This window comes from Solanum verrucosum, unplaced genomic scaffold (assembly GCF_900185275.1).
Source record: "Solanum verrucosum unplaced genomic scaffold, falcon-dt-bn FXZP01000040.1, whole genome shotgun sequence".
NCBI classification, from domain to species: Eukaryota; Viridiplantae; Streptophyta; class Magnoliopsida; order Solanales; family Solanaceae; genus Solanum; species Solanum verrucosum.
This window is the reverse complement of record NW_026020323.1, coordinates 388,356-413,636: the sequence shown is the minus strand read 5'-3', so window position 1 is coordinate 413,636 and position 25,281 is coordinate 388,356. Positions and strand designations below refer to the sequence as shown.

The 25,281-nt window shown below is 31.3% G+C and overlaps 1 protein-coding gene and 1 pseudogene across 1 annotated transcript; one reads left to right on the top strand and one right to left on the bottom strand.

Moving 5' to 3' along the window:
- Positions 1 to 12,723: 12,723 nt before the first annotated feature.
- Positions 12,724 to 19,620, top strand: LOC125835498 (uncharacterized). The gene is made up of 9 exons (XM_049514629.1): positions 12,724 to 12,820; positions 15,686 to 15,856; positions 16,510 to 16,598; positions 16,679 to 16,817; positions 18,624 to 18,698; positions 18,774 to 18,895; positions 18,989 to 19,064; positions 19,163 to 19,222; positions 19,326 to 19,620. Exons 2-9 carry the CDS (start codon positions 15,743 to 15,745, stop codon positions 19,452 to 19,454), a joined length of 804 nt encoding a protein of 267 aa, XP_049370586.1. The 5' UTR covers positions 12,724 to 12,820; positions 15,686 to 15,742; the 3' UTR covers positions 19,455 to 19,620.
- Positions 19,621 to 20,694: 1,074 nt separating this feature from the next.
- Positions 20,695 to 24,440, bottom strand: LOC125835504 (transcription factor NIGT1-like; annotated as a pseudogene).
- Positions 24,441 to 25,281: the final 841 nt, after the last annotated feature.

Below are 25,281 nucleotides of genomic sequence, written 5' to 3'. Positions count from 1 at the left end.
CCTTCCGGATACATAAGTCACCATCCGGATACATTAATTCTAATACAAGAAGAATCTTTCTGTTGCGCTAAAATAAAATAAAATATGAAAATTAATTAAATCTCATAAATTACGCATATGTTTCTTCTTACTCTCAATCATACAGAGGCAAATCCTAACAGAGCGAAGAAATTCAAAATTTCAAATTGCTCCCTCCGTTCAAGGAAGAAACCTTTCAGATTTAAGTCAAAAAATTTTGTCGAAATTTTGGGTAAGCGAGGTGAGTTATGAAGGATACAAAAGTGATGGAATTGTTGTTGGACAAATGATTTCCTTTTGAATCTTCAAGTTCATCGAAGATCCTTTCAATTTTGATTCAAGATTGTCAAAAAATTTGAGATTCAAGATTCTTTCTTCTCCCAATTTATCGAAGATCCTTTCAATTCTTTGAAAAATTTAAGATTCAAAATTCTTCTCCTAGTTTATTGAAGATCCTTTCAAATTTGATTCAAAATTGTCGAAAATTTTGAGAAGATACATCATGAATATCTTTGCTACTTAGCATTTTGCTATTTATGTATCTTGTTTAAATTGATAAATATTGTAATTATACTAGATACATTAAATAAATAATTGTTGCCCATAAGATGTTAGATTTGAGATCGATACATTACCGTGTGGTAGTTGCTATGTAATTGATACATTTAGTATAAATTTGAATTTACCTATAATATCTAAAAAATTAGTGCATAATACATTACAATTTATGTATCTCGTTTAAATTGATAAGTATTGTATTTATACTAGATACATTAAATAAGTAATTGTTGCCCAAAAGATGTTAGATTTGAGATCGATACCTTACCGTCTGGTAGTTGCAATGTAATTGATACATTTAGTATAAATTCAAATTTACGTATCATATCTAAAAAATTAGTGCATGACACATTACTATTTATGTATCTCGTTTAAATTGATAAGCATTATTGACACTCAATTTTGGACCTCCACGATATAGATTAATTATTGAGCTTCTTCAATTTCAAACGATTTAAAATAATTAGTTTTAGAAAATTTAAAAATAAATAAATTGTTTACATGTTATTTTAATAGTTTTGTCACTTTTTTATAAGTTTTAAATAATATATATATATTGCATAATTATGTATAAATACTATATTTTATGAATATTCGAAAATTGTCTCAAAAAGATTTTATTCTTAATTAAATATTTTGTTAATTAGCTTAGCTTAATTATAGTTTATATTTTTTTTGAATCAATTAGTTTACAAGTAAATTAATTATTTTATTTCGTTAGGATTAAGAAACTCAATAATTAATCGATACTAATTTCTCTTATTTAGTTTTAGGCGAATTCACCAATTAAATTAAATTTGGCTAACTTCTTAATTTTAATCGGCCAAGTTTGTGATCCATTTGTTTATTTCTTAAAATCTAAATATAACCAATACTTTGCTCCTTGATTGGACCAAATTTAAGATCAAATTTGGCCCAAATTCCACTCCATTCTCAAAACCCACTCAGCAGCCCACCAAAATAAGCCATTCCAGCACTACATACGTACAACAACAATACAATACCATTACAATTTCCAGCCCATTTCCAAATCAACCGAAAGACTAAAGACCCATTCCAGCAGCGTGCAATACAACTGACAGAGCAACAGAAGTACACGGCGTCTTCACGATGAGAGGTGGAATCAACACGGAATATTCGAACTACAACAACCAACAACGTCAATTCCAATAGACGGAAAGCAGCGGCAGATACACGACGTCAATCGGCAGACGCGTACAACGTAATCCAGTACGATTTTCTCGTCGTCTTCTTCTTTTGCTTTACCAGTGAAATCGTACAGCAGGAGCAGTCTGCGTTTTGTCCTTCCCAGCGTGAGATCGCTCCACGTATCGCCTCAAGGACAATCAATTCAATCAAGGCCGACCACCTTGCCTTCTTCTCATTGGAATTTGTCAGCATATTCCCTCAGCTTGGGGGAGGTTTGAAATTCAAATTTCGGTGGTTTGTTCTAATCCGAAATCGTTCCCTAATTTTGCCTATAAATACCTCTCTTCCTCTTCTGTGTTGGGGTTGGAGATAGCTTACAAAAGTTGGAAAAAGAGCCGGCATTACAGGAAAAATACAGCAAAGCTACTAGCTATACATAGTTATATACAATTTTTTAGGAAATAGGTTTTAAAATTATAGAGATTGGGAATCAGATTTCTGCTGCTCTGTTCATTGAGGTTCTCGGGGTCGTATTTCGGTGGTGGTGAAGTCATCTCCTACTCGTCGTCCCAGCTCCTGCTTCGGAAAAGGTAATTTCCCGCATTTAGTTTCTCTCTTATGTTCAAATTTAGACATTATAGCTTAGTTTTCTCACAGTTTCAGTTTTAGTACGTTTGAGTTTATATGAAATTAGAATTCTGATACTTGTTTTGTTCAACCATATACCATCTTATAATTCAACTGTTGGTCGACTTGATGCTTGGTGTGTTAGTTTTCTTTATCGCACTCGTGATTGTCTTCACCAAAGTTAAGTAGACTTTTAGACTTGAAATTCATGTTTGTTTCCTTATGATTTAGACCCGATTTTCTTTTATCCATGTCTTGTTTATGGTCTAATTTAAATTTCAGAATGTGGCTCAAGGATTGTTTAGTAGATGCTAGTTTAGTTCATGTTTTATTTGTTCATCGTCATTGTTTCATTCCATTTTAAATGTGAACTGGGAGGGTTGGACACTCTCATCTTTTGTTTATTCTGGTTCATCTATGACATAAATGGTAGCATCTGTCAAGAATGATGCCTTCGGCCTTACATATGTTTAAATGTCCCTTTCGAATTTTGTTTCCAGCTAGTGTTTTCAAAAATTATTTTATTAAGTTCTGCCATTTGTTTTAAAAGAAATTAGGTTGTTTATTTCCCCTTCTGCCTCATATTTCCTCTTTTGTTGCTTATCCTAAATCTATGTTGTGATATGGGATATTTATCTTCTTAGTGTTCCTAGTATTGGACATTTTTGAGATCATGATGCATATCGTGAATGTGTAGTAATTGTTTATCAGGCAATAGTGAGAAAATTGATCTTATTACTATTCTACACACTTAGTTATTTTTAGTGGGCGTCCTATTATGGTTAGTTACTAATTCTTATTATTTATTTTTTATGCATGATCATCCTCGATTTGGGTCTATCGGACCCTCTCCTTTACTCCTTGCATCTCGAGTTGGGTTGAAGCTCAACACTCTCTTTTTTATCGAGTTAATCGGGTCAATGGAATCGAAGAACATGCCCCCAAAAGTCGATGTACATGTGTTCAAGAGTCCAAGAAGGACTGTATACACGCTGTATACAGCAGTTGTATACATTGTATATCACATCAGAAATGGGCCTGAGAAGCCCGCTTAAATTTCAGTTTTGTATTGTATTGTAATTGGGTCAAAGACCCATTTATTTTTGGTATTATTTGCTAGTTTTAGGACAGGTGGAGATTGGGCCAAAAACTCAAGAAAGTTAGTTTTTTTATGTTAGCCTAGGACAGGTACATGTGGACTCTAATGGGCCAAAAGCCCAAAGTGAAAGTAGGCCCAAGTGCTGGTTCAGGCGAACACAAAACCAGACTTGGGCCCAACGCCTTCTCTCTCTTTATTTAATCCATTTTTTATATTTGTTTAATTGTTTATTTGCTAGTTAATTCTAAGGTTTTTTCCTTAATTCAATTCCCCAAAAGATGATTTAACCATAATTGTTAAATTCAAACAAGTGTATTTTATTTTATTTGACTTTAAACATCTAGTAATTTCTACTTAAGCAACACCCTTATCTCCCTTCCCCTAAGAAAAATGAGCTCAATGTTGTTTATTTCCTCTATTCATTCAAGTATGCGTATGTCTTAAAATGTAAGCCAACTATTTTGATTATCGGATAACCGCATGTTAGCGGACATTTTGGGTGCTTTCAAACCCTTCTTGAAATGCTAATATGAAACCTCGAACCCTCCTTATATATTTTCATTAGATTTTCTGTTTTAATCTTTTGGAAAAAATTAGTTTTCTTAATTTTACCTTAAAAATTAAGTGATGACTCTAAATCCGTTGGTTTTATTTTTTTAAATAAAACAAGTATTGTATTGTTACGGGATACATTAAACATGTAATTGTTGCTCATAAGTTGTATGGTTTGAGATCGATACATGTAGTATAAATTAGTATTTATGTATCATGCTCGTATAATTTGATGTTGGTACGTATCATATCCAAAAAATAATTATGAATATGATAAACAATGATTTAGTTATAAAATAGTACTGCACATACATAACAAACATATGATACATAGTCAATAAATAAGCCTATTGTTCGTGTTTTCCTGTAAAAAAAAAAAATTGAAAAGAAAAAATAAATGAAAAACTACCTCTTGATTAGCTTTAAATCTTTTTTTAATCGAAATATTGACCCATTGGGCCAGATATTTATTTATATAAAATCAAAAAACAAAATAAGACAAATAAAGGTGTTTGGCTAACCAAGATCCAAAATGTAAAGGACCAGAAATGCTAAAATCTGAAATTGGAAACAATATACAAGTTATTGTTGGCTCTTCCACTTCCACTATGAACCAAATGGATTGTCTCCACGTTCTTGATTGTTCCTCCATGGAATCTTCCTTTTGAGCTGCGCCGATGTGTTGATGTTGAAGATCAACTTTAAATCATTCACCGGAGAGAGAAATATTTAAAATCTAAAATAAAGGAGTGATGAAGATAATTGGTGATATAGTGGAGTGATTATAGGCATGAAAAAAGGGAGAAAATAGTGGAGTTGAAAGATTGAAAGTTATGTATCTGAAAATGAGAGAATTTGAGAAAAAAGAAGAATTTTTGTAATTTTTTAAAATGGTAGGGAATAATAGAAAATAAGGTAAAAAAGGATGTATAGTTAAGTAATTTTTCCATATATAAACACTTAGAGTAAGTAATATATATCATTTGAAAATTTAAATATCATATAAAAATTTAGTTGACTCCTCTAATTTCATTTATACTACTTAAATAATATAAATTAAGTTGCATATATCAGGTTCGTGCTTAGTGCCTGCACATGCTCTTATATCTATTTATTTTTATAAAAGTTAGAATGTCATCTGTGATATCACTGGTCCTACAAAAGTTCTTTGAACTATACTCTCTTTTTTGAAGGAGGAAAAAAAGAGTACATACAACATAATTTATTGATATGTTATACCTGTCCTAGTTATTTATTATATATAGCAGTTTTCAAATAATATATATTATTTTTCTGTCTCGATTTAAGTGACATATGTTAAATTTCGATAGTTAACCAAATTTGTAATAAATATTTTAACATTTTAATTATTATAATTTACACTACTATTTTTTTGTAATTTTAATATATATAACATATTAAAAAAAACAAATAAATTAAATTGGAGAAACATAAATATTACTCTATGTATTTTCCAACTCCAATTCACCCTAATGTCACGGACTTAGAGTCTTACTAAAGTTCCGTGCGGCACTTGACAACTTACTCACGAATCTTTCACGATCTTGTAAGCTCAAGTAAGCCCTTTAAGACTAGATCGCTAAGAGAATGCTTAAGGAAAGTCTTAGAGAATTTTGGAAGAAGGCTTTTGTATTGCTTGGAGAATGCTTACAACTTTGCTTGCTTGCTTGGATGGTTGGATGGTGCCTAGCAAATGAGGGGCACCTCTATTTATACTAACTCCTAGGGACTAAAATGTAATTAATATTTACTTTACAAGTCCCTAAACTATTTGCACTTTGGTCCTTCTCTAGAATCTTCTACTAATTCTAGGAAATTCTAAAGCTTTCCAAGAAAATATCTAGTCCCTCTTCTAGAATTCTCTACACATTCTAGAGAATTCTAAGTCTTTCTTGGAAACTATCTAGGACCTTCTATTGCCTTCTAAGTTATTCTAGAGAATTCCCCTCTAACCTTCTTGAATAATCTAAAGGGTTCTAGAGTTTTTCGGAAACCTCTCCACAACTCTTGACCCTTCCGCCCCTATCCGAACGCCAAATTTAACTGTGATGTGGCGGGACATGACACTAAGCTGTTGTAGGTAGTCCCAACTCCCAAGTGGCAATCATTTAGCAAACCAAAAAAATAACCTCCAATTAATAATGATGTTTGAGTGATGTGTGGCCATAAAAAGTATTACAAAATTGGCCTATTGATCCTAAGCTGCTCTCTATTTGTGCTTATAATATAGAGTAATATGTCATTTTTATAGGAAGGCAAACCATATTGAAATCAAGTAGGACCTTGGTTCTTCAAGTATTTTATTTGAGGATATCTAGTGGCTGTTTGATCATGATTTTTTTTTAAAAAATTAATTTAAATTTATAAAGTTAAAATAGAAATTAAAGTTGTGTTTGATAAAATTTTTAATAATAAATATTTAGAATTAATAAAATTAATATAACACTTAATTGATGAAGCAGAAATTCACATATCTATATCTATTTTCTATATTACCTTAAAAGCATGAACTCCTAACTTGAATGTTAAATTACTATAATATTCCTAACTTAGGTTGTGACTTTTCTGATAAGTTGTGACTTTTTTCAAAGGGTTGTGATTTTTCGATGCGTTGTGACTTTTCCAAAGAGTTGTGCCTTTCCCAAAGAGTTGTAACTTTTTCAATAAATTGTGACTTCTCGAAAAGGTCATGACTTTTCAGATAAGGCACAAAAAACACTTGTTCATACTACCCTTTGTTCACTATAAATAGAGGAGTTTCCTTTCATTTTTCAACCACAATTTTTTTAATCTTCTATTCTTCTTCTTCTTGCATTTTAAAAAAAATTGTGTGATTTATTGTCGTTGATTGAGTTCGAAGTTTAGCGGAATATGAGGTACCACTATTCTGATGAAGTAAATTGTTCTATCTTAAGAGGATATATTCCTTGACCTCGAGTACTTGAGGATAATAATTTTGATGATATAATAATTATTTTTTTTTACTTAGTATATACATTAGTATGTAATATTCCAATATATGGAGTTAACATGATGTAGCCTAAATTCATTTATTTTTGTTAACAGTTTCTCTTGTGATGTAGATATATGCTTATGAATATCATTTTTAAAAGTTATTAAATAGAGAATTGTCACGATTTATTTTTTTGATTCTCCAGACAAAATAATGACTTTATTTAACAATGCTACTTATGTGATTTAGATTGTTAGGAAGTTTGCTTCAAAATAGTTATTACTATATAAATATTGCCCTTTTGTTTCACTGATTTACTATTTCTTAATATTTAAGTATTTTCGACGTTGAAAAGTTTATATGACATGTAATAACGTCAGTTGAAGTTTGTATTATTTTAATTTTTATTGTACTCTAAATTCATTTGTTTTTTTATGAGATAAATATTTTCATTAATGCAAATATATATTTATATTTGGGTAGGTATTTATATTTAAATTAAAGTATTATATATGTCACAAATGTATTATCAAGTTAACAAGATCTTCTAACTTCAAAATATGTTATTTTAAAATGTTCCGAGTTCTTTTAAAAAAAATAAAAATCTCACAACAAATGTGAAAATATGTGAATATATAAAATGTAGATGTTCTCTTCACATGTTCATATGACATCTAAATAATTTAACGGGGAATACACATGCAAAGCACATCTGGTTATATGAAAAGAAAAATACACAACAAATAATGTCTATAAGGTAATATTAGTGAGATAAGACTAATTACATGATTGAACTTCATCAAATTAAAATAAATATATACATTATTGCATTTAACTAATAAAATTTTTCGTTGACCATCTTCATAGATTGACGTGAATAAGAGATACATATGACGATCCACATTGAACATTCACAAAAGAATCTACAATATTATTTTTTGGTAAGCTTATTATTCAAATCTTCGCTTAAATAAGTAATACTATTTACTATAACATATATTTTTGAAATTGGTGACACGTGCGTTAAAAACTAGTATAACTAATACACGTATAATAATATGAGTTACATGTATAATAATATGAGTTGTGGATGGACAAAAGGGATGAGTTGTCAATTAGTAAAGTAAGCACAAAGAAGTAAAGAAGGTTTTTTTTAAAAAGGGGAAAAGAACAAATATACCCCTGAACTATCATAAATGGTACGTCAATACCCTTCATTATACTTTTGGTGTATGTCCTTACCGTCAATATTCTAGAACGTATATACCCTTAGGATAGACGGAGAGACACGTGTCATAATCTCAAAGGCCTACCCGAATTTAATTTAATTTTTACCCACAATTAAAAAAACCCACCCATTTTTCATAATTTTAACCCACACATACCCGGTTAAAAACCTCTTCTTCTTCCTCAATCTAACCTAACTTAAAGACCCTTTGGTGTCAGTTCTTCCACATATAATTTTTTTTCTTCTAGTCCTTCGAGCCCCGCGCATAATAGATGAGCACACACTATCTGGTTGTACACTTCTTCGGTGTTAGCATAGCCGTCGTGTACCTTGTCAGCACAAACAACTCGTAGACTGCTTTATTCTCTAGTTTCTGCTCAATCATGGATGCTTGTTTCTGTGTTCTTGGAAGCATGAAAAGCTTCATATGCAAAAAAGTTAGAAAAATATCAAAACTGGTGGAAAGTAAGTTTTTTTTGGGGGATTGAGTGTGGGGAAGAGATTAAGACTTGGTGGTTGTTTTATAGGTGAAATTGAATTAAGGAATTTGAGTTCCATCATGTTTTTCCAATCTCATACATTCAAAATCAATTTTTATGAGTGATTTCAGCCAAATTAACTGAAAAATTCTACAAAAGATTTGTATTGAAGAAGATGAAGAATAAGAAATTGTCCAAAGGGTTTCTGGAAAAAAAAATCATGTTCTTCTTCGTTGAAAGTGTTGTTCAAATTTAAATGTTTGAAATTATTCTTTGTTGTATAACTTAAGAAAATAGAAATTTGAGAGATTTTATTGTCTTACCAAACTTCTCTTTTAATTTTGGGTGCTTTTGATTACAATTTGGGTCATGGATGGATTAAAATTGGGAAAGATGGGTGGGTTTTTGTAATGAGAAAATAGTCAAATACCCCCTTAATCTATTACCAGATTACCAACTACACACTTATACTTTACGAGAAACTTATTACCTCCATGGACTAATAATTATTTGCTCCCTGTATGTTGAGGTGGCAAAGAAGGTGTAGTTCACTCTCTTTGAGAGAGTGAGAGGCAACACAAATAATTAAAACTTTAATATATAAGTATTTCTTTTATTTCATATTAATTTTGGGAAAATGCATAAGTACCCCCCAGCCTATACCCAAAATCCCTGAGACACACCTAACCTTTACTAAGGTCCTATTATCCCCCGAACTTATTTTATATATAATTTCTACCCCTTTTCGGCCTACGTGGCACTATCTTGTAGGCCCAACGCATGTTGACAATTTTTTCAAGGATAGTGCCACGTAGGCCAAAAAGGGGTAGAAAATTAATTAAAAAATAAGTTCGGGGGGTAATAGGACCTTAGTAAAGGTTAGGTGTGTCTCAGGGATTTTGGGCATAGGCTGGGGGGTACTTATGCATTTTCCCTATTGATTTTTTTTGAATTTTATGTTTACTTTTATTCTTATTTATTTTCCATTTTTGCCTTCTTCCTCTTCTTTCTTTTCCTCTTTAACAGAGGAATTTCAGCTCACGTCCACCACCAGGCCCGCATCATCCATTTATCACTAAGCCAACTCTCATCTTCAAATCACATACTTGTCACCATAGCTTCACTTTTCACCGATTTGAAAATTTAGCGCTAACTCGAAATTAAAATCGAAGGTAAAAAAGGATTGAACTTTAGTGTAAAAATGGAGAAAAATTCATTCGTAACAAACCCATTAACTTAGAAGAATTTAATAACAAAATCATTGGGTGACAAACTAATTAATGGAGAAAACCCATTTATTGAAATGGTTGCAAGAATCCATCAAACTTCTTAGGTTAACATTGTTAAATCAAAATTAACATTAGTCTCTCCGCTAGCCAACACCGGTATCGTCATTTCGGCTAACTAGTATTGCTTACTAGCTATTTTTCAAAGCATTGTTTTAAGTTCAATACTAGTAGTGGAAGCAGAAGTGATTCCGACGATGGAGTTTCCCATTCTCCTAAAGCTTCAATAAATAACATTGAGATATTGTTGATATTAGATCTCCTCTAAACGTCTAAGCATATGTAGTAGTCATGGAATGTATCCTATCTAAAAAGACATTTTTTTAAATCTAAAAAGCATTGTTGAAGACAAAGAAAAAGAGGAATGAAAAATGAAAAAGAGAAGTAGAAAAGGAAAATATAAAAGGAAAAAGCATAATAGAGAAAAAGAATTATTTTTTTAATATAAAAAAACGTAATATTACGTGGTAGGGCGCGTGCAGATCACTACTTAGTGCAAATCTGAGTGTTCAATTTTAAGGGGATATATATTTCATTTTGAAAATGTCCAGGGGGTAATAGGACTCCCGTAAAGTATATGTGTAGTTGGTAATCTAGTTATAGGTTGAGCGGTGATTTGGCTATTTTCTCTTTTTGTAATTGTGGGTAAAAATTAAATTAATGAGTAGGCCTTTAAGATTATGACACGTGTCCCTTCGTCTATCCTAAGGGTATATACATTCTCGAATATTGACGGTAAAGACATACACAACCCAAAAGTATAACGAAGGATATTGACATACCATTTATGATAGTTCGGAGATATATTTGTTCTTTTTCCCTTTTTAAAATGAAGAATTGAAGTGTAAAATTCTAATAGCGTGACAACAATGATTGAGCTATGCTCAACAATCCGCTTAAACAACTTAACTTGAATAAAATGAGTGTCTTATCAATTTGTGAATTATAGAAAAAGAAGTAGAATTTTTCTTACTAATAGAGAAGATTTTGAGAGGAAAAATTGGAACTCAAATAGCGATAGGATTGTTTGGTAAAGGTGTATAAAAATTGTACTCCCTCTATCTCTTTTTATATGTCATTCATTTCTAAAATAGTTGATCCATAATACTTGTCATTTCATAAAATCAATGCATAAATTACCACATTGTTCCTTTTTTTTACCCTTATGAGTTATTAGCCTTGAAAACATACATTTGACCAACTTAGAAAAGCTAAGTAAATGATTTATGTTCATTGGTTAGATTAATTAATCAAAATAAATTAATTCATATTCATTGATTGAAAACTTGAGTTCCAAAAAAATTAAATAAGGATAGAAGGGTAAAGTTACATCATTTCTTAATGCAAGTGCAAAGTAAAAATGTAACATATAAAAAGGGACGGAGGGAGTAGTAAATAAAGTTGGTATTTGTTATATTGATATTAGTAACAGTAAAGATTATTTGGTTTAGATTTTTAAAAATAATTTTGACTTTTTACTTGTCAAATTTTGATTTTTTATTTGTTCCTTTTTACTTGTCAATTTTGACAAATCAAGAAAACACAATTATTTTTTTTACTTATTATACCCTCAATTTATTTAGAGAATTAATGTTTTTGAAAAAGGTAAAACCTCTTTAATGAGTAAATTGATTTTGAAAATCTATCAAATAATAGGGAAAATAGTAAACTCATTATATCAATTATTATTTTCTTGTAGGTGTACCTAGAGGTGTCAAATGAGCGGGTTGGATTGAGATTGCAGATATATGGGTTGAAATAGAAATTGGCTTGGGTCTTGACCCGCCCAAATCTAATTTGGGCTCAAATGAGCTTAAAACGGATTGGGTCTTGACCTGCCCATAATCTCAATAATTTTAATATATTATTATTTAAGTTTTACAACCACAATTTGAATTTCTACTCGAGAATTTTTTTTTTAAAAAGTTACAAATGGATAGATAAATCCTAAAAAACATATATAATAGATAGTAATCCATAACTTCAATATAGGAACCTACATTACATCAATGCAAATAAAGAGTCTTAGAACGAGTTGAAATTGGAGATTAAATTGGGCACAATTGAGGATTCTTTTAAAATGAGTTAAAGACTTGAATGAGTTGAAATTGAATCCGATCTAAATTGGAAAAATTGTATGAAATAACAAACTATTAATTCAAATTAAATGTTATAGCCATAGTTTATTTTATTTGTAATTCGTAGCAAACATCCCCTTTTTTTTGCCATCTGGTTCGATATACAATTAGCCATTTTCGATATACAATTACCCATTCGGTATACAAATGTATAAAATGTGTTTGTGTTTGTATAAAACGAGAGAAAAATGTATATACAAATACAAATACATATATTTTCGTCATATACACTTATAATTATACAAATACAGATCTTATTATACAAATTACAATGTATAAATGAATTTATACAAAACTGAATAATTTGTATAAAATTGGATGTATCTAGCGAATTATACAAGTCAAAAGCTTCATAGCAAACATAAAATTTGCTACGGAGCGCAATTATGATAACTATAACTATAACATACGAATATGATTTTTATGTTTACTATATGTGAAAGTTAATCTTTTAAATTATCTTGAGCTCAGTCCATAAAATTCTGGACAAGTTATCTATAGTTGAACTCATTATTGACACATGTATCAAAGGGTGTAATTTCAAGAATCACCTGATGCCACGTTGGAAGGATTGGTAGATTCTAGAACAAATGAACAAAGGCAATAGACCATATGGGGCAGCAACGTGTTGTCCAAGTCTCAGATTCTTCTCTTTCTCTTTGGATTTCTGTAGAAAAAATAAGCAATCAATCAGAGAAAGGAGCAAAGAATAGTAAGTAGTACATATATAAAGATAAAGAATCCACAAACAAACAAATTTCTCTTCTTAAAAAAGTGACCTTTTTTTACTTTCCATTCTTCCTTTTTGGTGTTGGTAAGTCAAAACTAGTCCTTTTTTGTTTCTATCAATTATTGGTTTCACTTCTCTCTGTTTGTTTGTGTTTCTGGTTTGGGTAAGAAAGAGTAGAAGAAAGATTCAATTTTTAGTCTGTTTTTTTTTTGTTTTTTCTCTTTCAACAATAAATACCTACTTAATGAGGTTTAATTTTGGCCAAGAACTGTTTTTTTATTTTATTTTTTTAACCCCACCCCCAAGCTCCCCTTTTTGCTGCACACGAACTCTGAACCTTAAGGTAGGAAGAAGTGAGGGCTGCTTACCGTCCGAGCTATTGTTTTCATGTAATCTTGTTGAATTCTTGGTACCCTTGGCTTTGATGTTGTTTGTGATTGTTGAAATATATAGCAGAAAATAGGTTGTTTGATTGTTGCTGAATTTTATGGCAGTTGACTATATAGTTTTAATGCCCATGAGTTTGATTAAAAGGGCTGATGGCTATAAGCTGCAAAATTTCTGTAGATAAGGAGGTTGTTTTGCCCCTTACACTTTGTTTGGATGGTTGTTACATATCGTTTCATAATATATTGTATATTGTTGTGTTGTGTTGTGTTGGCTATTAGCTGCAAAAATTATGTACTAAAGAGGCTGATTTGCCCCTTCCACTTTGTTTGGATGGTTGTTACATATGGTTTTATAATATATTGTATTGTGTTGTGTTGGCTATAAGCTGCAAAATTTCTGTAGCTAAAGAGGCTGATTTGACCCTTACATTTTGTTTGGATGGTTGTTACATATCCTTACATAATATATCTTATGTATTGTATTGTATTGTATTGTATTGTGTTGTATCGTATTGTACTATATTGTTTGATGATATAATGTTTCGATAGATTTGTATTGTTTTCCATCGTTACATAACGTTGTACATCAAGAAAGATGGTAAGATAGTTGTGATTGTCAAAAGGCATCCCTTTGGTTGTGTTTCCTCTTACGGTTATGATTACATAGTTTTAATGCCCATGAGTTGCATGATTAAAAGAGCCACTGTCTATAAGCTGTAAAATTGTTATAATAATTCTAATTCTCTGATTGTCAAAAGGCATGCATCCTTTCTTTTCTGTCCTGCAAATTCTGTTTTTCATTATGTTTCTATTTTCTGTATTTGGATAGAGGAATGTCTAACCATCTGCTAGTTGATCCTAATTGGGCAGGTCTCAGATAAGATCTTAGGAATGTAAATTTTATTTGGTTTGGTTTACCATATAATTAATTGGTAGATTCTACTTTCACATTTTCACGATTTAATGTATCTTTTGTGTTGTTCTTACTGAAATAAATAAAGAATGGATACAAGAGTTTTTGTATTATTTGAACTGCCTTATCTTAAAGTTAAGTTGTTATAAAGGGCGCAGCACATCTTTATATTTACTGCAATATGTCCCTTCATGTGTGGCTCAAATTATTTTTTCATTCCCCAGCATGTGAACATACATTTTGGATGTCTTGGTTAAAAAATAAACTTAAACTGGAACCTTGATGAATAATATGAAGCAAGAGACAGAGCGAAAACAGGTAATCTAGAAGAGAAAGGGACTCTTAGGTGTTGACATGTTTTCTTCTGTGCTGTTACTTATTTTGATTGAGTTCCAGATGTCACCCCCTTACACTATCTTTCTATGCCTTCTCTACTGCCTTTCTCCTTATGCATTCTTTTCACCATTAATTTTTTCCCTGTAGGGGTTGCATTATGTGTGAAGGAAGATGTTTTCCGGGGATGTTAGATACTTAAAACTAAAGTTCTAGACCATTTTCTAGTGTTTGATTAGGTACAAAATAGGTTGGTATATGAAAATCCTACAAGGTGTAGCATAGGCATGAGGATAGTATCTTCGTGAAATCGTTTGACTAGTGAAGGTTGACAATTACATATAAATACTGATTGAAGCAGCTGATATAGTGTGAATGTAGAAATACTCGTGAAGGAAAATGATTCTCTCGGAATTGAGAGAAGTCATTCTACGAAAAGCATCCTTGAAGAAACTATTTCAGCAGTTCAAAGTAACCAAATACTAGAAAATGATTTCATCCATGAAATATTTTCCTTGGAGAACATTTTTTATCATAGGAACACACTTCTAGGTTTAACATAAGCCAAGCCAGAAAATTGGCAAACATTGCTGATAGGTTGGTTATCGAATTTAACCTAAAATGCTGAGAAATTGAAAATTTTAAGGAAGCCATTTCAAGTAATTTTGAGTAACTGATCACGTTTTTCCTTATGCTTTTGATATTTATTTGCTGCATTAAATAGAAATATCAACTGATGTGCTTGATTCAATAAAAATGCTTTTGGTTAAGGAAAGGGATCTCAACAAGATAGTCCAGAAGCAAATGTTGTAAGCAAATTGTATTGATTGTAGCTCTCTATAACCAACTGTGTATAGACATAATTTCTTTTCTATATTACCTGATTCCTCAAAGTTTATTACCAGAGCTTTCGAAATCTTTAATATATTCGAAAGCCCTGAAGATTTACAGTTGAAATGTGGTCTAGCATCTACATTGGGTTTGCACTCATGTAGTTTTTTGAGTTTCTATTCAAATATAGAGAAGTATCTACGGATAAGTTAAAACTGCTTATGGTGTCTTCGTGGGAGTGATTGTCATGAGAGTCCACCTACGCCATGCCAAGTTGCCAACTCTGTCATACAATCTTTTCTTTTACACTTGAAGCTGATAACTAGCATATTTATGAGATTGATGTAGTTTATGTTTAATCTTTTCATTCATTAATTTCAGGAGAAATAAAGTACAGAAAAGAGTCGAAGTAAGTTTATATTGAGTACAACAACTATAATGGAAATCAACACTTATCAAACTCGCGCTGAGATGCTTCTTCGAAGCTACATTCTTTCAGATTCTTTCATTGTCTACTCTTCTGTTATTGGTGGTGTTTTCGCATGCAAGCTGGTATGACTAGTTCCTTACTATAATGACTTCTTCAAGATGAGGACCCTCATCGAATCCTAATTCTAATGGAGTAGAATTTTGCATTTCTGTGCTTGACTTTAATGTATAATCATGTTTAATGTGCTCAGTCTTTTTTTATTCAATTACCCAGACAATGTCTGAGTGGTGTGGTATTATTAGCAATAGGGGCCTCAATACAACACAGCTTAGTAACTACTTGGTGATTCCATCACCCAAAAACTCAGCTTTGTCAAATCTAGTCCTAATACTGGGCTTCTGGAATTTGTCTTAGCTGAAACAGATCCTTAGCCTCTCCTGGAAGTTGTTGGGAGGTATGAATCATCAAATTTGATCATTGCTTGAAGCTAGCTCAGCAAGAAAATCTGCTACTTGGTTTCCCTCTCTGTACCAGTGATTCATTTGTATTCCTGCTCTCTTCTTGTAGTTGATGATGTTGTCCACAATTTGCTTAAGCTTCAGGTTTGAAGTGTCTTCCTTTGTCACCATATTGGCTACTAACGTAGAGTCAAGTTCTAAAGTGAAATTAGGATGTACATAAAGGAAACACCATTACTGTGCTCAATCCTCTTGAAGATATGTATACTTTACTGTTTTGTATAACTAGCTATTTCTTAAATATCTGTATGTTTCAGGTATATGATCTTAGCCAGATATTCTCCTCTATTTACTTTAAGCGCTATGCTGGGCTCTCAAAATCACAACAAGTTGAATGGAATAACCGGTAATTAGTCACCCTTTTCTCCTCATTTTTACTATTCTTTGTCATGGTCAAGTAAATATAAAGTTTCACTTATGGTATAGGTCCATATCTACAGTTCATGCAATATTCATTACAGCCATGTCACTGTTCTTGGCATTCTGGTCAGATCTTTTCTCTGATGATCAGCTGTCTGGCCTTGTCATTATGCGGAGTTCCACTTTATCAACCTCTGTCTTGGGGGTGAGTGCTTTGTTATCCACTGATGTTCTTGTTTACCTGTCACTATTGGTTGTGTAGACAATAAGGGAGCTGTTAAAATGGCGACTAATTGGTATTATATTTGTTGGCAGAAATAAGGAGATGTATAATCTCAAGTTGGGTTCATTTTGGTTGCATTAGTGTATTTAACTTTGGTTGTTAGGCCTTTTTGAGCTTCACTGAGCTGTGATCTTAGTTAAAGTTATCCATCCATACTTCTGTTACAACAACAACATACCTAGTGAAATCCCACAAGTGAGGTCTGGAGGTAGAGTGTACACAAGCCTTACCCTTACCTCGTGGAGGTAGAGAGGTTGTTTCCGAAAGACCCTCCACTCAAAGTGAACTATTTTAGTTGGGGGGGGGGGTATTCCGAGAAATGAACTCGGCACCTCTCGCACCCTAAGCGAGAATCATTACCACAATGTAGGGCAATCTGTTACATTGCTGAAATTTCTAATAGTTCTAGTGAGCGTCCTTTCTAAGACACATTACTGGAGGTTGTCATATTTGGTTCAATTCTCACTTACATGCATTTCTTGACAAGTAGGTTGTCAAAGGTTTAAAGAGGTAATTTGGCTGCTTTTGTATCTACTTCACAACAAAGCTCCTTTGCTATTGCGTGTTCACCTTTCTGATCTAACACCAGAAACGGTGGCCAGGGATCATCTTCTCAATAGGATAGGAAGAATCTAGGTTGTTGTCATTGTAAAATGAGTTGTCCAGCTGGGGTTCCTTGTATCCTCTCCCCTTGTTTGTCCTCCTCATCTAATTACTTTTCTCTTAAAGGCTGAGGCGCTTAAGCCAGTGAAAGTAATTCTTCATCGTTTTTAAATCTATTTTCTGGTCAAATTACTTTGCGTTGTCACATTGCTTCCATTGATAACTTTGCCCAAAGCTTTGTTTATTATCTCACATCTGAATCACCCAGTACTCATGGTTTAGATCAGCATGTCACTTGTTTTTCCTTTCAGTGATTTTACATACAAAGAAAAGAGAGAACATAAGTTAGTTGGTCGAAGAATTAACAAAAGTAGAAAACCATTAGCATCGATGACTTGAACCCTTGACCACATTCTTTTTTAACTTATTTCAGAAGTCAAATAGTGGGAAGTTATTTTGCATGTCATAATCTTTTATTAGCGGAAAACAGTAGCTGCTATGATATATTTGTTGGACTGAAAAATAACCAAACTGATTCTGTATCTTCTAATGTATTCTGGTTATGAGCGGGATTCATATGTGTGTGAGTTGCCCAAAATTATATTAGCAGGGGCCATGGTAGTTTCTCTGTGGCAGTTAAGGTCTAATCATGGCATCATAAATATTCTTCAATTTTTTCTCCTGTCAGTAGTATAATTGCTACACCAATCCAGTGTCTTGTTTTCATCTCATTCAGATTCTGGGGTTGAATAGATTTTCTTTCTAGCCTTCTTTATTGATGTAGTCGTCCTAGTGTGTCATACATAAACTGCTTGATGAGGTATCTTTCAAACTGAGTATAACCATTAAGCCAGTTAATACATGGAATTAGGCCGACATCTTTGGGTAAGTAACCTGTTTGAGAAACGTAATAGCTTCAGATAGAACATTTAGGTGAGGTGTAAAACTGATGCCATATATTGTTTCAAAGATGCAATTCTCAGAGAATGTTAATCTCGAAACTAGTGCTGTATCTTTCTTTGTTTTTATATGTTCTGAAAGCTTATAATTTATTTTCATCGCCATTTATGTGTTGTGTACCAACACTTGTTTCTTTTGTAATAAGTTTTAATGTCTTCTTCATAGGTTTCTGTGGGATATTTTCTCACTGATCTTGCTATGATCCTTTGGTTTTATCCTTCTTTAGGTGGAATGGAATATGTAAGTGCTTCTTGTTTTCCTTCAGTTTAATTTAGACTTGGTTTGGTGATTGACATATTCTTTTTTCTTGTGCAGCTGGTTCATCACCTTCTCTCTTTGGTGGCACTGTCATATGCTATGTTGACTGGTGAGGCTCAGTTTTATGTGTACATGGTTTTACTTTCTGAGGCAACTACCCCGGGGATCAACTTGAGATGGTACCAATAGAAATATCAAATCCCATCCTTGCTTCTTTACGTTATCTTCCACACGTTCCATTTTCTTGAATCGATCCTTTGTTTCTTTATAAGGTATCTTGATGTAGCTGGATTGAAAAAGTCGAAAGCATACCTGATAAACGGTTTCATGATGGTGTTTGTTTGGCTGGTATGTTAAGTATTAGCTATAGTATCTATCTTTATGCTGTCATGACCGATTGAGGTCAAGTTTTTGTAAATGCTAAATCATAGATGGTTAATTTGCAGGTTGCCAGAATTTTGGTATTCATTTACGTGTTCTACCACTTGTACATCCGCTACGATCAGGTAATGTTGTAAATAATAAACGACTGCTTAACAGAAGCATCAAATTTGGTCAAGAAAATGGATTAATTGTGTGCTTTGTTTTCGTCTTTCGGATTGAAAACAGGTTATGAAGGTGTCTTCATTTGGGATTTTCTTGGTATGTGTTGTGCCATTGGTACTTGCTGTGATGAACTTGGTTTGGTTCTGGAAGATTGTGAAAGGACTTATGAAAACTTTAGCAAAGAGGAACTGAAGTTTGGACCAAATTAACAATCCTCATATCACATATTCAAATACCTCAACTATTCTCCTTGTGTACATAAAAATTGAATACATGCAATTGACTTGCTGTTCTCAACAGGGTTCAATAGATAATATAGACGAAAATTGACTCATAAGAAAGCGTTCGGCTCCAAAAAGAGCACTATATACCAAAAGGTGTCCTTCTCTAAAAGTACAGACCAAAATGGACATTTCGCTTATTTATGAGACAGATGAACTTTACTCAGTTACTTCACCCAAAGGTCAAAATATATCAAAAAAAAATTAAAGGTAGTTTGCCCATAATTGTTTTATTAGCTTTTCATTAGAGCTATATCATATCTAGTTTTTAGGCGTATATTGTGGAGTTTATTTGATACATAAAATCTGAGTCTTCATCAATAGTACAAAAACAATTGTTTTTGTTTTCTTCATAAAGTGAATTTTACTATTTATTTGAGAATGATGGAGACAATGATTCTTCTTATGACTGATTTTTCTACATAAACAATATTTTTGTGCCAATGTCCATTTAAAAAATTAAATTTTTGTTCACCTTGAATTGTAATTGACTCGAATTCCCACTTTAACTCTTTTTTTTCTTTTTGGTACTCTTATTATTGAAGAAATTCATGATTTTAATTATTAAAATAGAGCTCACAATACATTTAAAATTAGATATGATATAGTTTACATAAGAAGCAAATAAAAAGAATTATAGTTCTCGTGGGCGAACTAACCTTAAAAATTTTGTTATGTATTTTGATTTTTGGGATAAATAGACGGAGTTAAGTTTATTTGTTGCAGTTCGCCCATAAATGAGCAAAATGTCCATTTTAATCTATGTTTTTAAGAAAGATCTCTTTTAATATGTCGTGCCTAACAATAAAATGTCCGTTTTGAAGCAGGACTCAATAAAAAATCTGGAAAAAAATGAAATAATACATCTTTTTTGGATCAGTTTTTTTCTATTTAGAAAAAATGTGTGAAGAGGAAGGAACAAATAGTAAGAATTAAATAATTAATCGACTAAAATTTCTTTGTTCATGATTCATACAAAATTTACCGGGCGCGTAGATACAAATGCCAGCGTTATTGATATCCCACATGAATGTATATAAAATACAAGATTAGCTAGCTAGAGGGACTACTCTATATTACTTGAGGATCGTTTGATTGGTGAGATGAAATAGATAAAATATTCTTGTGACTAAATAATAACTATTATCAAATGAAGAATAAAATAATCTCATGTCATAGAATATCTCAAGATTATTATCCTTATCCCATCAATCAGACGATTGTAATTTTATTTTAACAATAGAAACATGAAGAGATAGATAAGTCTAGGTTAATGTGAGGATCGTCCTTTGTAGATTTCAAAACTTGCTTTGTGGATGAATCATTTTGGGAATTTTGATGATTATAATCATTCAAAGGCCAAAAATTGATCTCCCTTTCATGTGGAAACTCACAAATTTCACTACTAATTGGACCACCACCATCATCTTCTTCTTCTTCCTTTGTCATTCCACTACTTAAACTTCCTTGTGCTTCCTGAATTCACACAAAAAAAATATAATATTTGAATTCGAGATTTAAGCTCTATGAATTTAACTTTAAGACGATTTTAGTATTGAATTTATAAAATGGAAAAATATATAAAAAAAGAGAAGCTTTTGAACTATGAGAAATTGAAGAAAAATGCGTTCAGTTAATAGCTTACACTTTTTGCCCTTTTCCCTTTTCCGTTAGTAGAGAACATTTTTAGACAAAAATATTGAGGGCCTTTTTGTTCAATTTTACATAGCTAACGCTTTTTGCCCTTTTCCGTTTATAAAATTATGAATTCTGACTTATACTTTTTGTTGCAATGTTAGTGCATTTTAAAATATAAACTTATATTTAACGAGTGGACTCCACCCAATAAGGAGGGTAAAATGCTCCTCACTAAAAAATAAAAAATCGTTTCTAGTATTTAAGCTCGATCAAGATATTTAATTAAGGGTAAAACGTTCTTCGCTCAAAAAAAAAATTGTTTTTAATATTTGAACTGATTAAGATCGGAAAGAATCCCGATCATTCCATGCGTCAACAGTAATGTAACCAAGTTGTCTTCAAATGAAGTATAGGAAACAAATAACTAGAAATTAAGGAAAATCATCAAATTACCTGGTAGTCATAGCAATATATATTATTTTCAGCAATATATGCATTGATTATTGCTTTGTAATTGGGGAATTTATCACTTCCAGGGTCTATTTGTTTGCTGCTCTTTGAAGGACCATGTTCTAATATTGTTTCACTCACATGCCTGCAAAAGTATAATAAAAAATTAAATGATACCAACATGAGTCGCCTTTTTTGAGAAGCGTTTTATTTTAAACGTCAGACTTTCTAGCACATATTTGAATTTAAAAAGACATTTGACCATAGAAATCAAATATTTGTCTTTTCTTCTTCTTTAATTTCTTTACCAAAAAAAGTGACAAATTAGGTAGAAATATCATCTCAAAGTCTATGGAAATATTTACATTAGAGTTGATTAATTGTAGTTTAGCTGAGTCAGTGAACACTAGCTGGAATACTATTATTCATAACCAAAAGTCATAGTGTTTTGGTAAGCTAATAATGCAATAATTAATGAAATGCATTTATCATCTAGGTCTTTCCTTCTGCAGTCAAATAAATGGAATTTAAATTCATATATTAGGAAAAAAAGGAAAGGAAACAGTAATGATTATAAAAAAATAAATGATTAATCTAAATACTCTCCTCTGTCACATTTTATATAAATTTAGGTATTACAATTAAATAAGTAATTTGCAATTTGCATTCTTAATGTATGTGTTATTTTCTCCCTCTTTTTAAATATTTAGTTTTGAATTATAGTATATTTTTTTTTTGTTTCCACTCGTGCTGTGTTTCTATTTAATTCAGATTCTCACCATACATGTACGTATTGAAAAGGGAAGAAGCGCTCCAATCCCTATAAGAATATTTTTATTCTAAAAGCTCGAACTCGAGATTTCTAATCAAGATTATATATTTACAGACTTACTCATATGGGGAAGACCATGAAAATTGTGGTGTCTCTTCATTGAAGTTGTTCACAGACTTAACAATATTGAGGTTGCCTCTCTCCTTCAAGTTTCTGTACATCTGATTTTCAATTATACATCAAACAATTTATTAATTAACATAAAACACAAAAGTGTTATTTTTAATAAGGAAATTATGCATGGCTTAGAATGGAACAGCTCATTAGTAGACTGGATTTCACACTTTTAAGTTTTTTTCTTATTTAGTAATATAGGGCACTAGGGCTTCATATATACCTAACCTAATCACTTATCTAATTTTAAGCATCATGTGCTAAACTAAAAGTCTATAATAATCCTCTCCAATATTCCGCAAATTCATACGATATTCATAAAGAGAACAAAATATGTTAGACTTTTCTTGATAATTAAATACTTCAAGAAGAAGTTTGAGAAATACGCCACTAACGACCCTCGAATCACGGAGAAATTCTAATCATCCTAGTTTGAGAAATACGTCACTAATGATCTTTGAATCATGAAAAAAATTGGGAGATAAAAATCAAAAGAGAAACAGAATTGTACCCATATTATTTTAATAAAATATTCTTGTTTCTTAAAAAAAAGTCGATAATTGAAAAACAAAAAGAAAACAAACACACACACAAAAAGAAGTATATGGAATCTTTTCTGAAATAAAATTACCAATTAGGTTGTTATATTCCAGGAATTAAATTAAAACTTTGTGTACATACTTATTAACTTTCACTCAAAATATGCATTCTTAAGTTTAGATCAAGTTAATTAATCTTCCCTTTTATGCTTTGAAAAATTAATATGGTATGTCAGACTTGTTATTAAAGAAATCAAATTGCAAGTGTCGACATAAAACATAATATAAACGTGCTTCAATATTCCTTCATTTTCTTTATTTCTCATTTCGAAAACATCATGATTATATTTGTATTCTTGAAACCTTTATTTTCAAGAAAAGGAATAGAAAAATTATATTTTAATTAACAAATTTCAAATTTGATAATGATATACATTACAATGCAAAACTAGAAAGATTAATAATGCATGTATTCTCAAACAATCATCCAAAAATACACACTAATAAAAACTCAAACAATCATCCAAAAATATTTTTATCAAACAATCATCCAAAAATACACACTAATGAAATCTCACTATTTTCTCACTGAAATATGTTGAATGGTTATTTCCATAGATATTTTGATTCAATCGATGAAAAAAGAAAAAATAATAGTGTATTCACACGGAAAAATTCGAAAGCTTCACAATATTTCAGTGAGAATCTGTTTCTTGCCATGTGTTATCCCAGTGAGCTAGTTCGGTTAAAAAAATAGATAGGAAAATCATGTTTTATAAAATAGATTTCTCAAGATTCGCGGTGGCCGAGAAAAGACTATATTTCTAGTTATAACAGAAGGATCTGATACACAACATTCATCCCTTAATATATCTTTTTAAGAATCAATTACCTGGAGATGGCTTTTAACATGAGAAATCTTCAATCCCTTTACTGCCATCATCTGTTGAATTCTCTTTGGAGTTGCTTCTATCATATTAAATAAAAAAAACCAAAACTCCTTAATTTCTTACTAAATAGCAATAGATCATCATAATTAACTACTAATTAATCATCCCATGCATATTAAATCTCTTTCTATATAGCCAAAAACATCAAAATTAGAAAGAAAAAAACATATTGATCAAGAAATAAACAACTAAAAAAATATACAAAATTTTTTAATTGGAAAACTTACTATGTCCTCCTCCAAGAAGTTGAACAGCTTCAATGAAGAGTTCATGAAGTTGTGGTGTCCATCTAAGTCTAGGTATTGATGATTTCTTGTATTGTCTAACACCTATTTTTTTACAACACTTTTTTTCATTTTTGAGAAATATTTCATCAGCAAAAAGATATACAATCGATTGGCCAAATTTAATTGGAGTGTGTGTATGTATATATATAGAGAGAAATATATAAGGTTGGAACCATAAAAAGAAAGAAGAGAATTACGGCTATGTAGAGTCTGATATTTTGGACTTTTCTTAGTCTCTCTGTGGACTTTCCTAAACATCCACAAATTCCTTACCATTTCCTCCCCCCCCCCCCAACCCCACCCCAATCTCGGGGTCGGAGTTGGGACGAGTCTGCTTTATTGAAAAATTATATTGTATAGATAAGTTGAAAATACATTTTATGAATGTGTATAAGATATTGAATCCTCTTGATTCTGTTTATATATTTACTTTTCCTTTTTATTTTGAATCATCTTAATGAAAATAAAGGACAAAATGTTTTTTTTTTTAAAGAAAAGGACAATATAAGGTCAAATCAATGTACTTTCTTCGTTTCAATTTGTTTGTCTTAGTTACAATATTGACCATCAAAAGATATTTTTAAATATTTTGAATTGTTAATTGTATGGTGATTTAAAAGTAGTAGTTTTTATGTAGTTTCTAAAAATGAAAGTCTTATTTTTTTTTAAAAATAATTAAAAATTATGTAGCTGAATTCACACCGTACAAAAAATTAATTAATCTAACCATCGTACTTGAAATTATGCCAAACACATTGAAACGGAGGAAGTGTTAGGGAAAGAATTTTTCTTTACGAAAAGACTTCTACATATGGTCATTTAATAATTAAAGACTTTTGATATTTAATGTATACGTACCATATGTATAAATTATAATATAACCTTTTCCACCATATTTACTTTTAAATCTGTTTTGTATACGTAACAC

Coding starts and splice junctions, on each gene's coding strand:
- LOC125835498 (XM_049514629.1), top strand. CDS start 15,743: ATGGAAATCAACACTTATCAAACTCGCGCTGAGATGCTTCTTCGAAGC. Junction 18,699..18,773: donor CTTTAGGTGGAATGGAATAT/GTAAGTGCTTCT, acceptor TTTCTTGTGCAG/CTGGTTCATCACCTTCTCTC. Junction 18,896..18,988: donor CCGGGGATCAACTTGAGATG/GTACCAATAGAA, acceptor TTTCTTTATAAG/GTATCTTGATGTAGCTGGAT.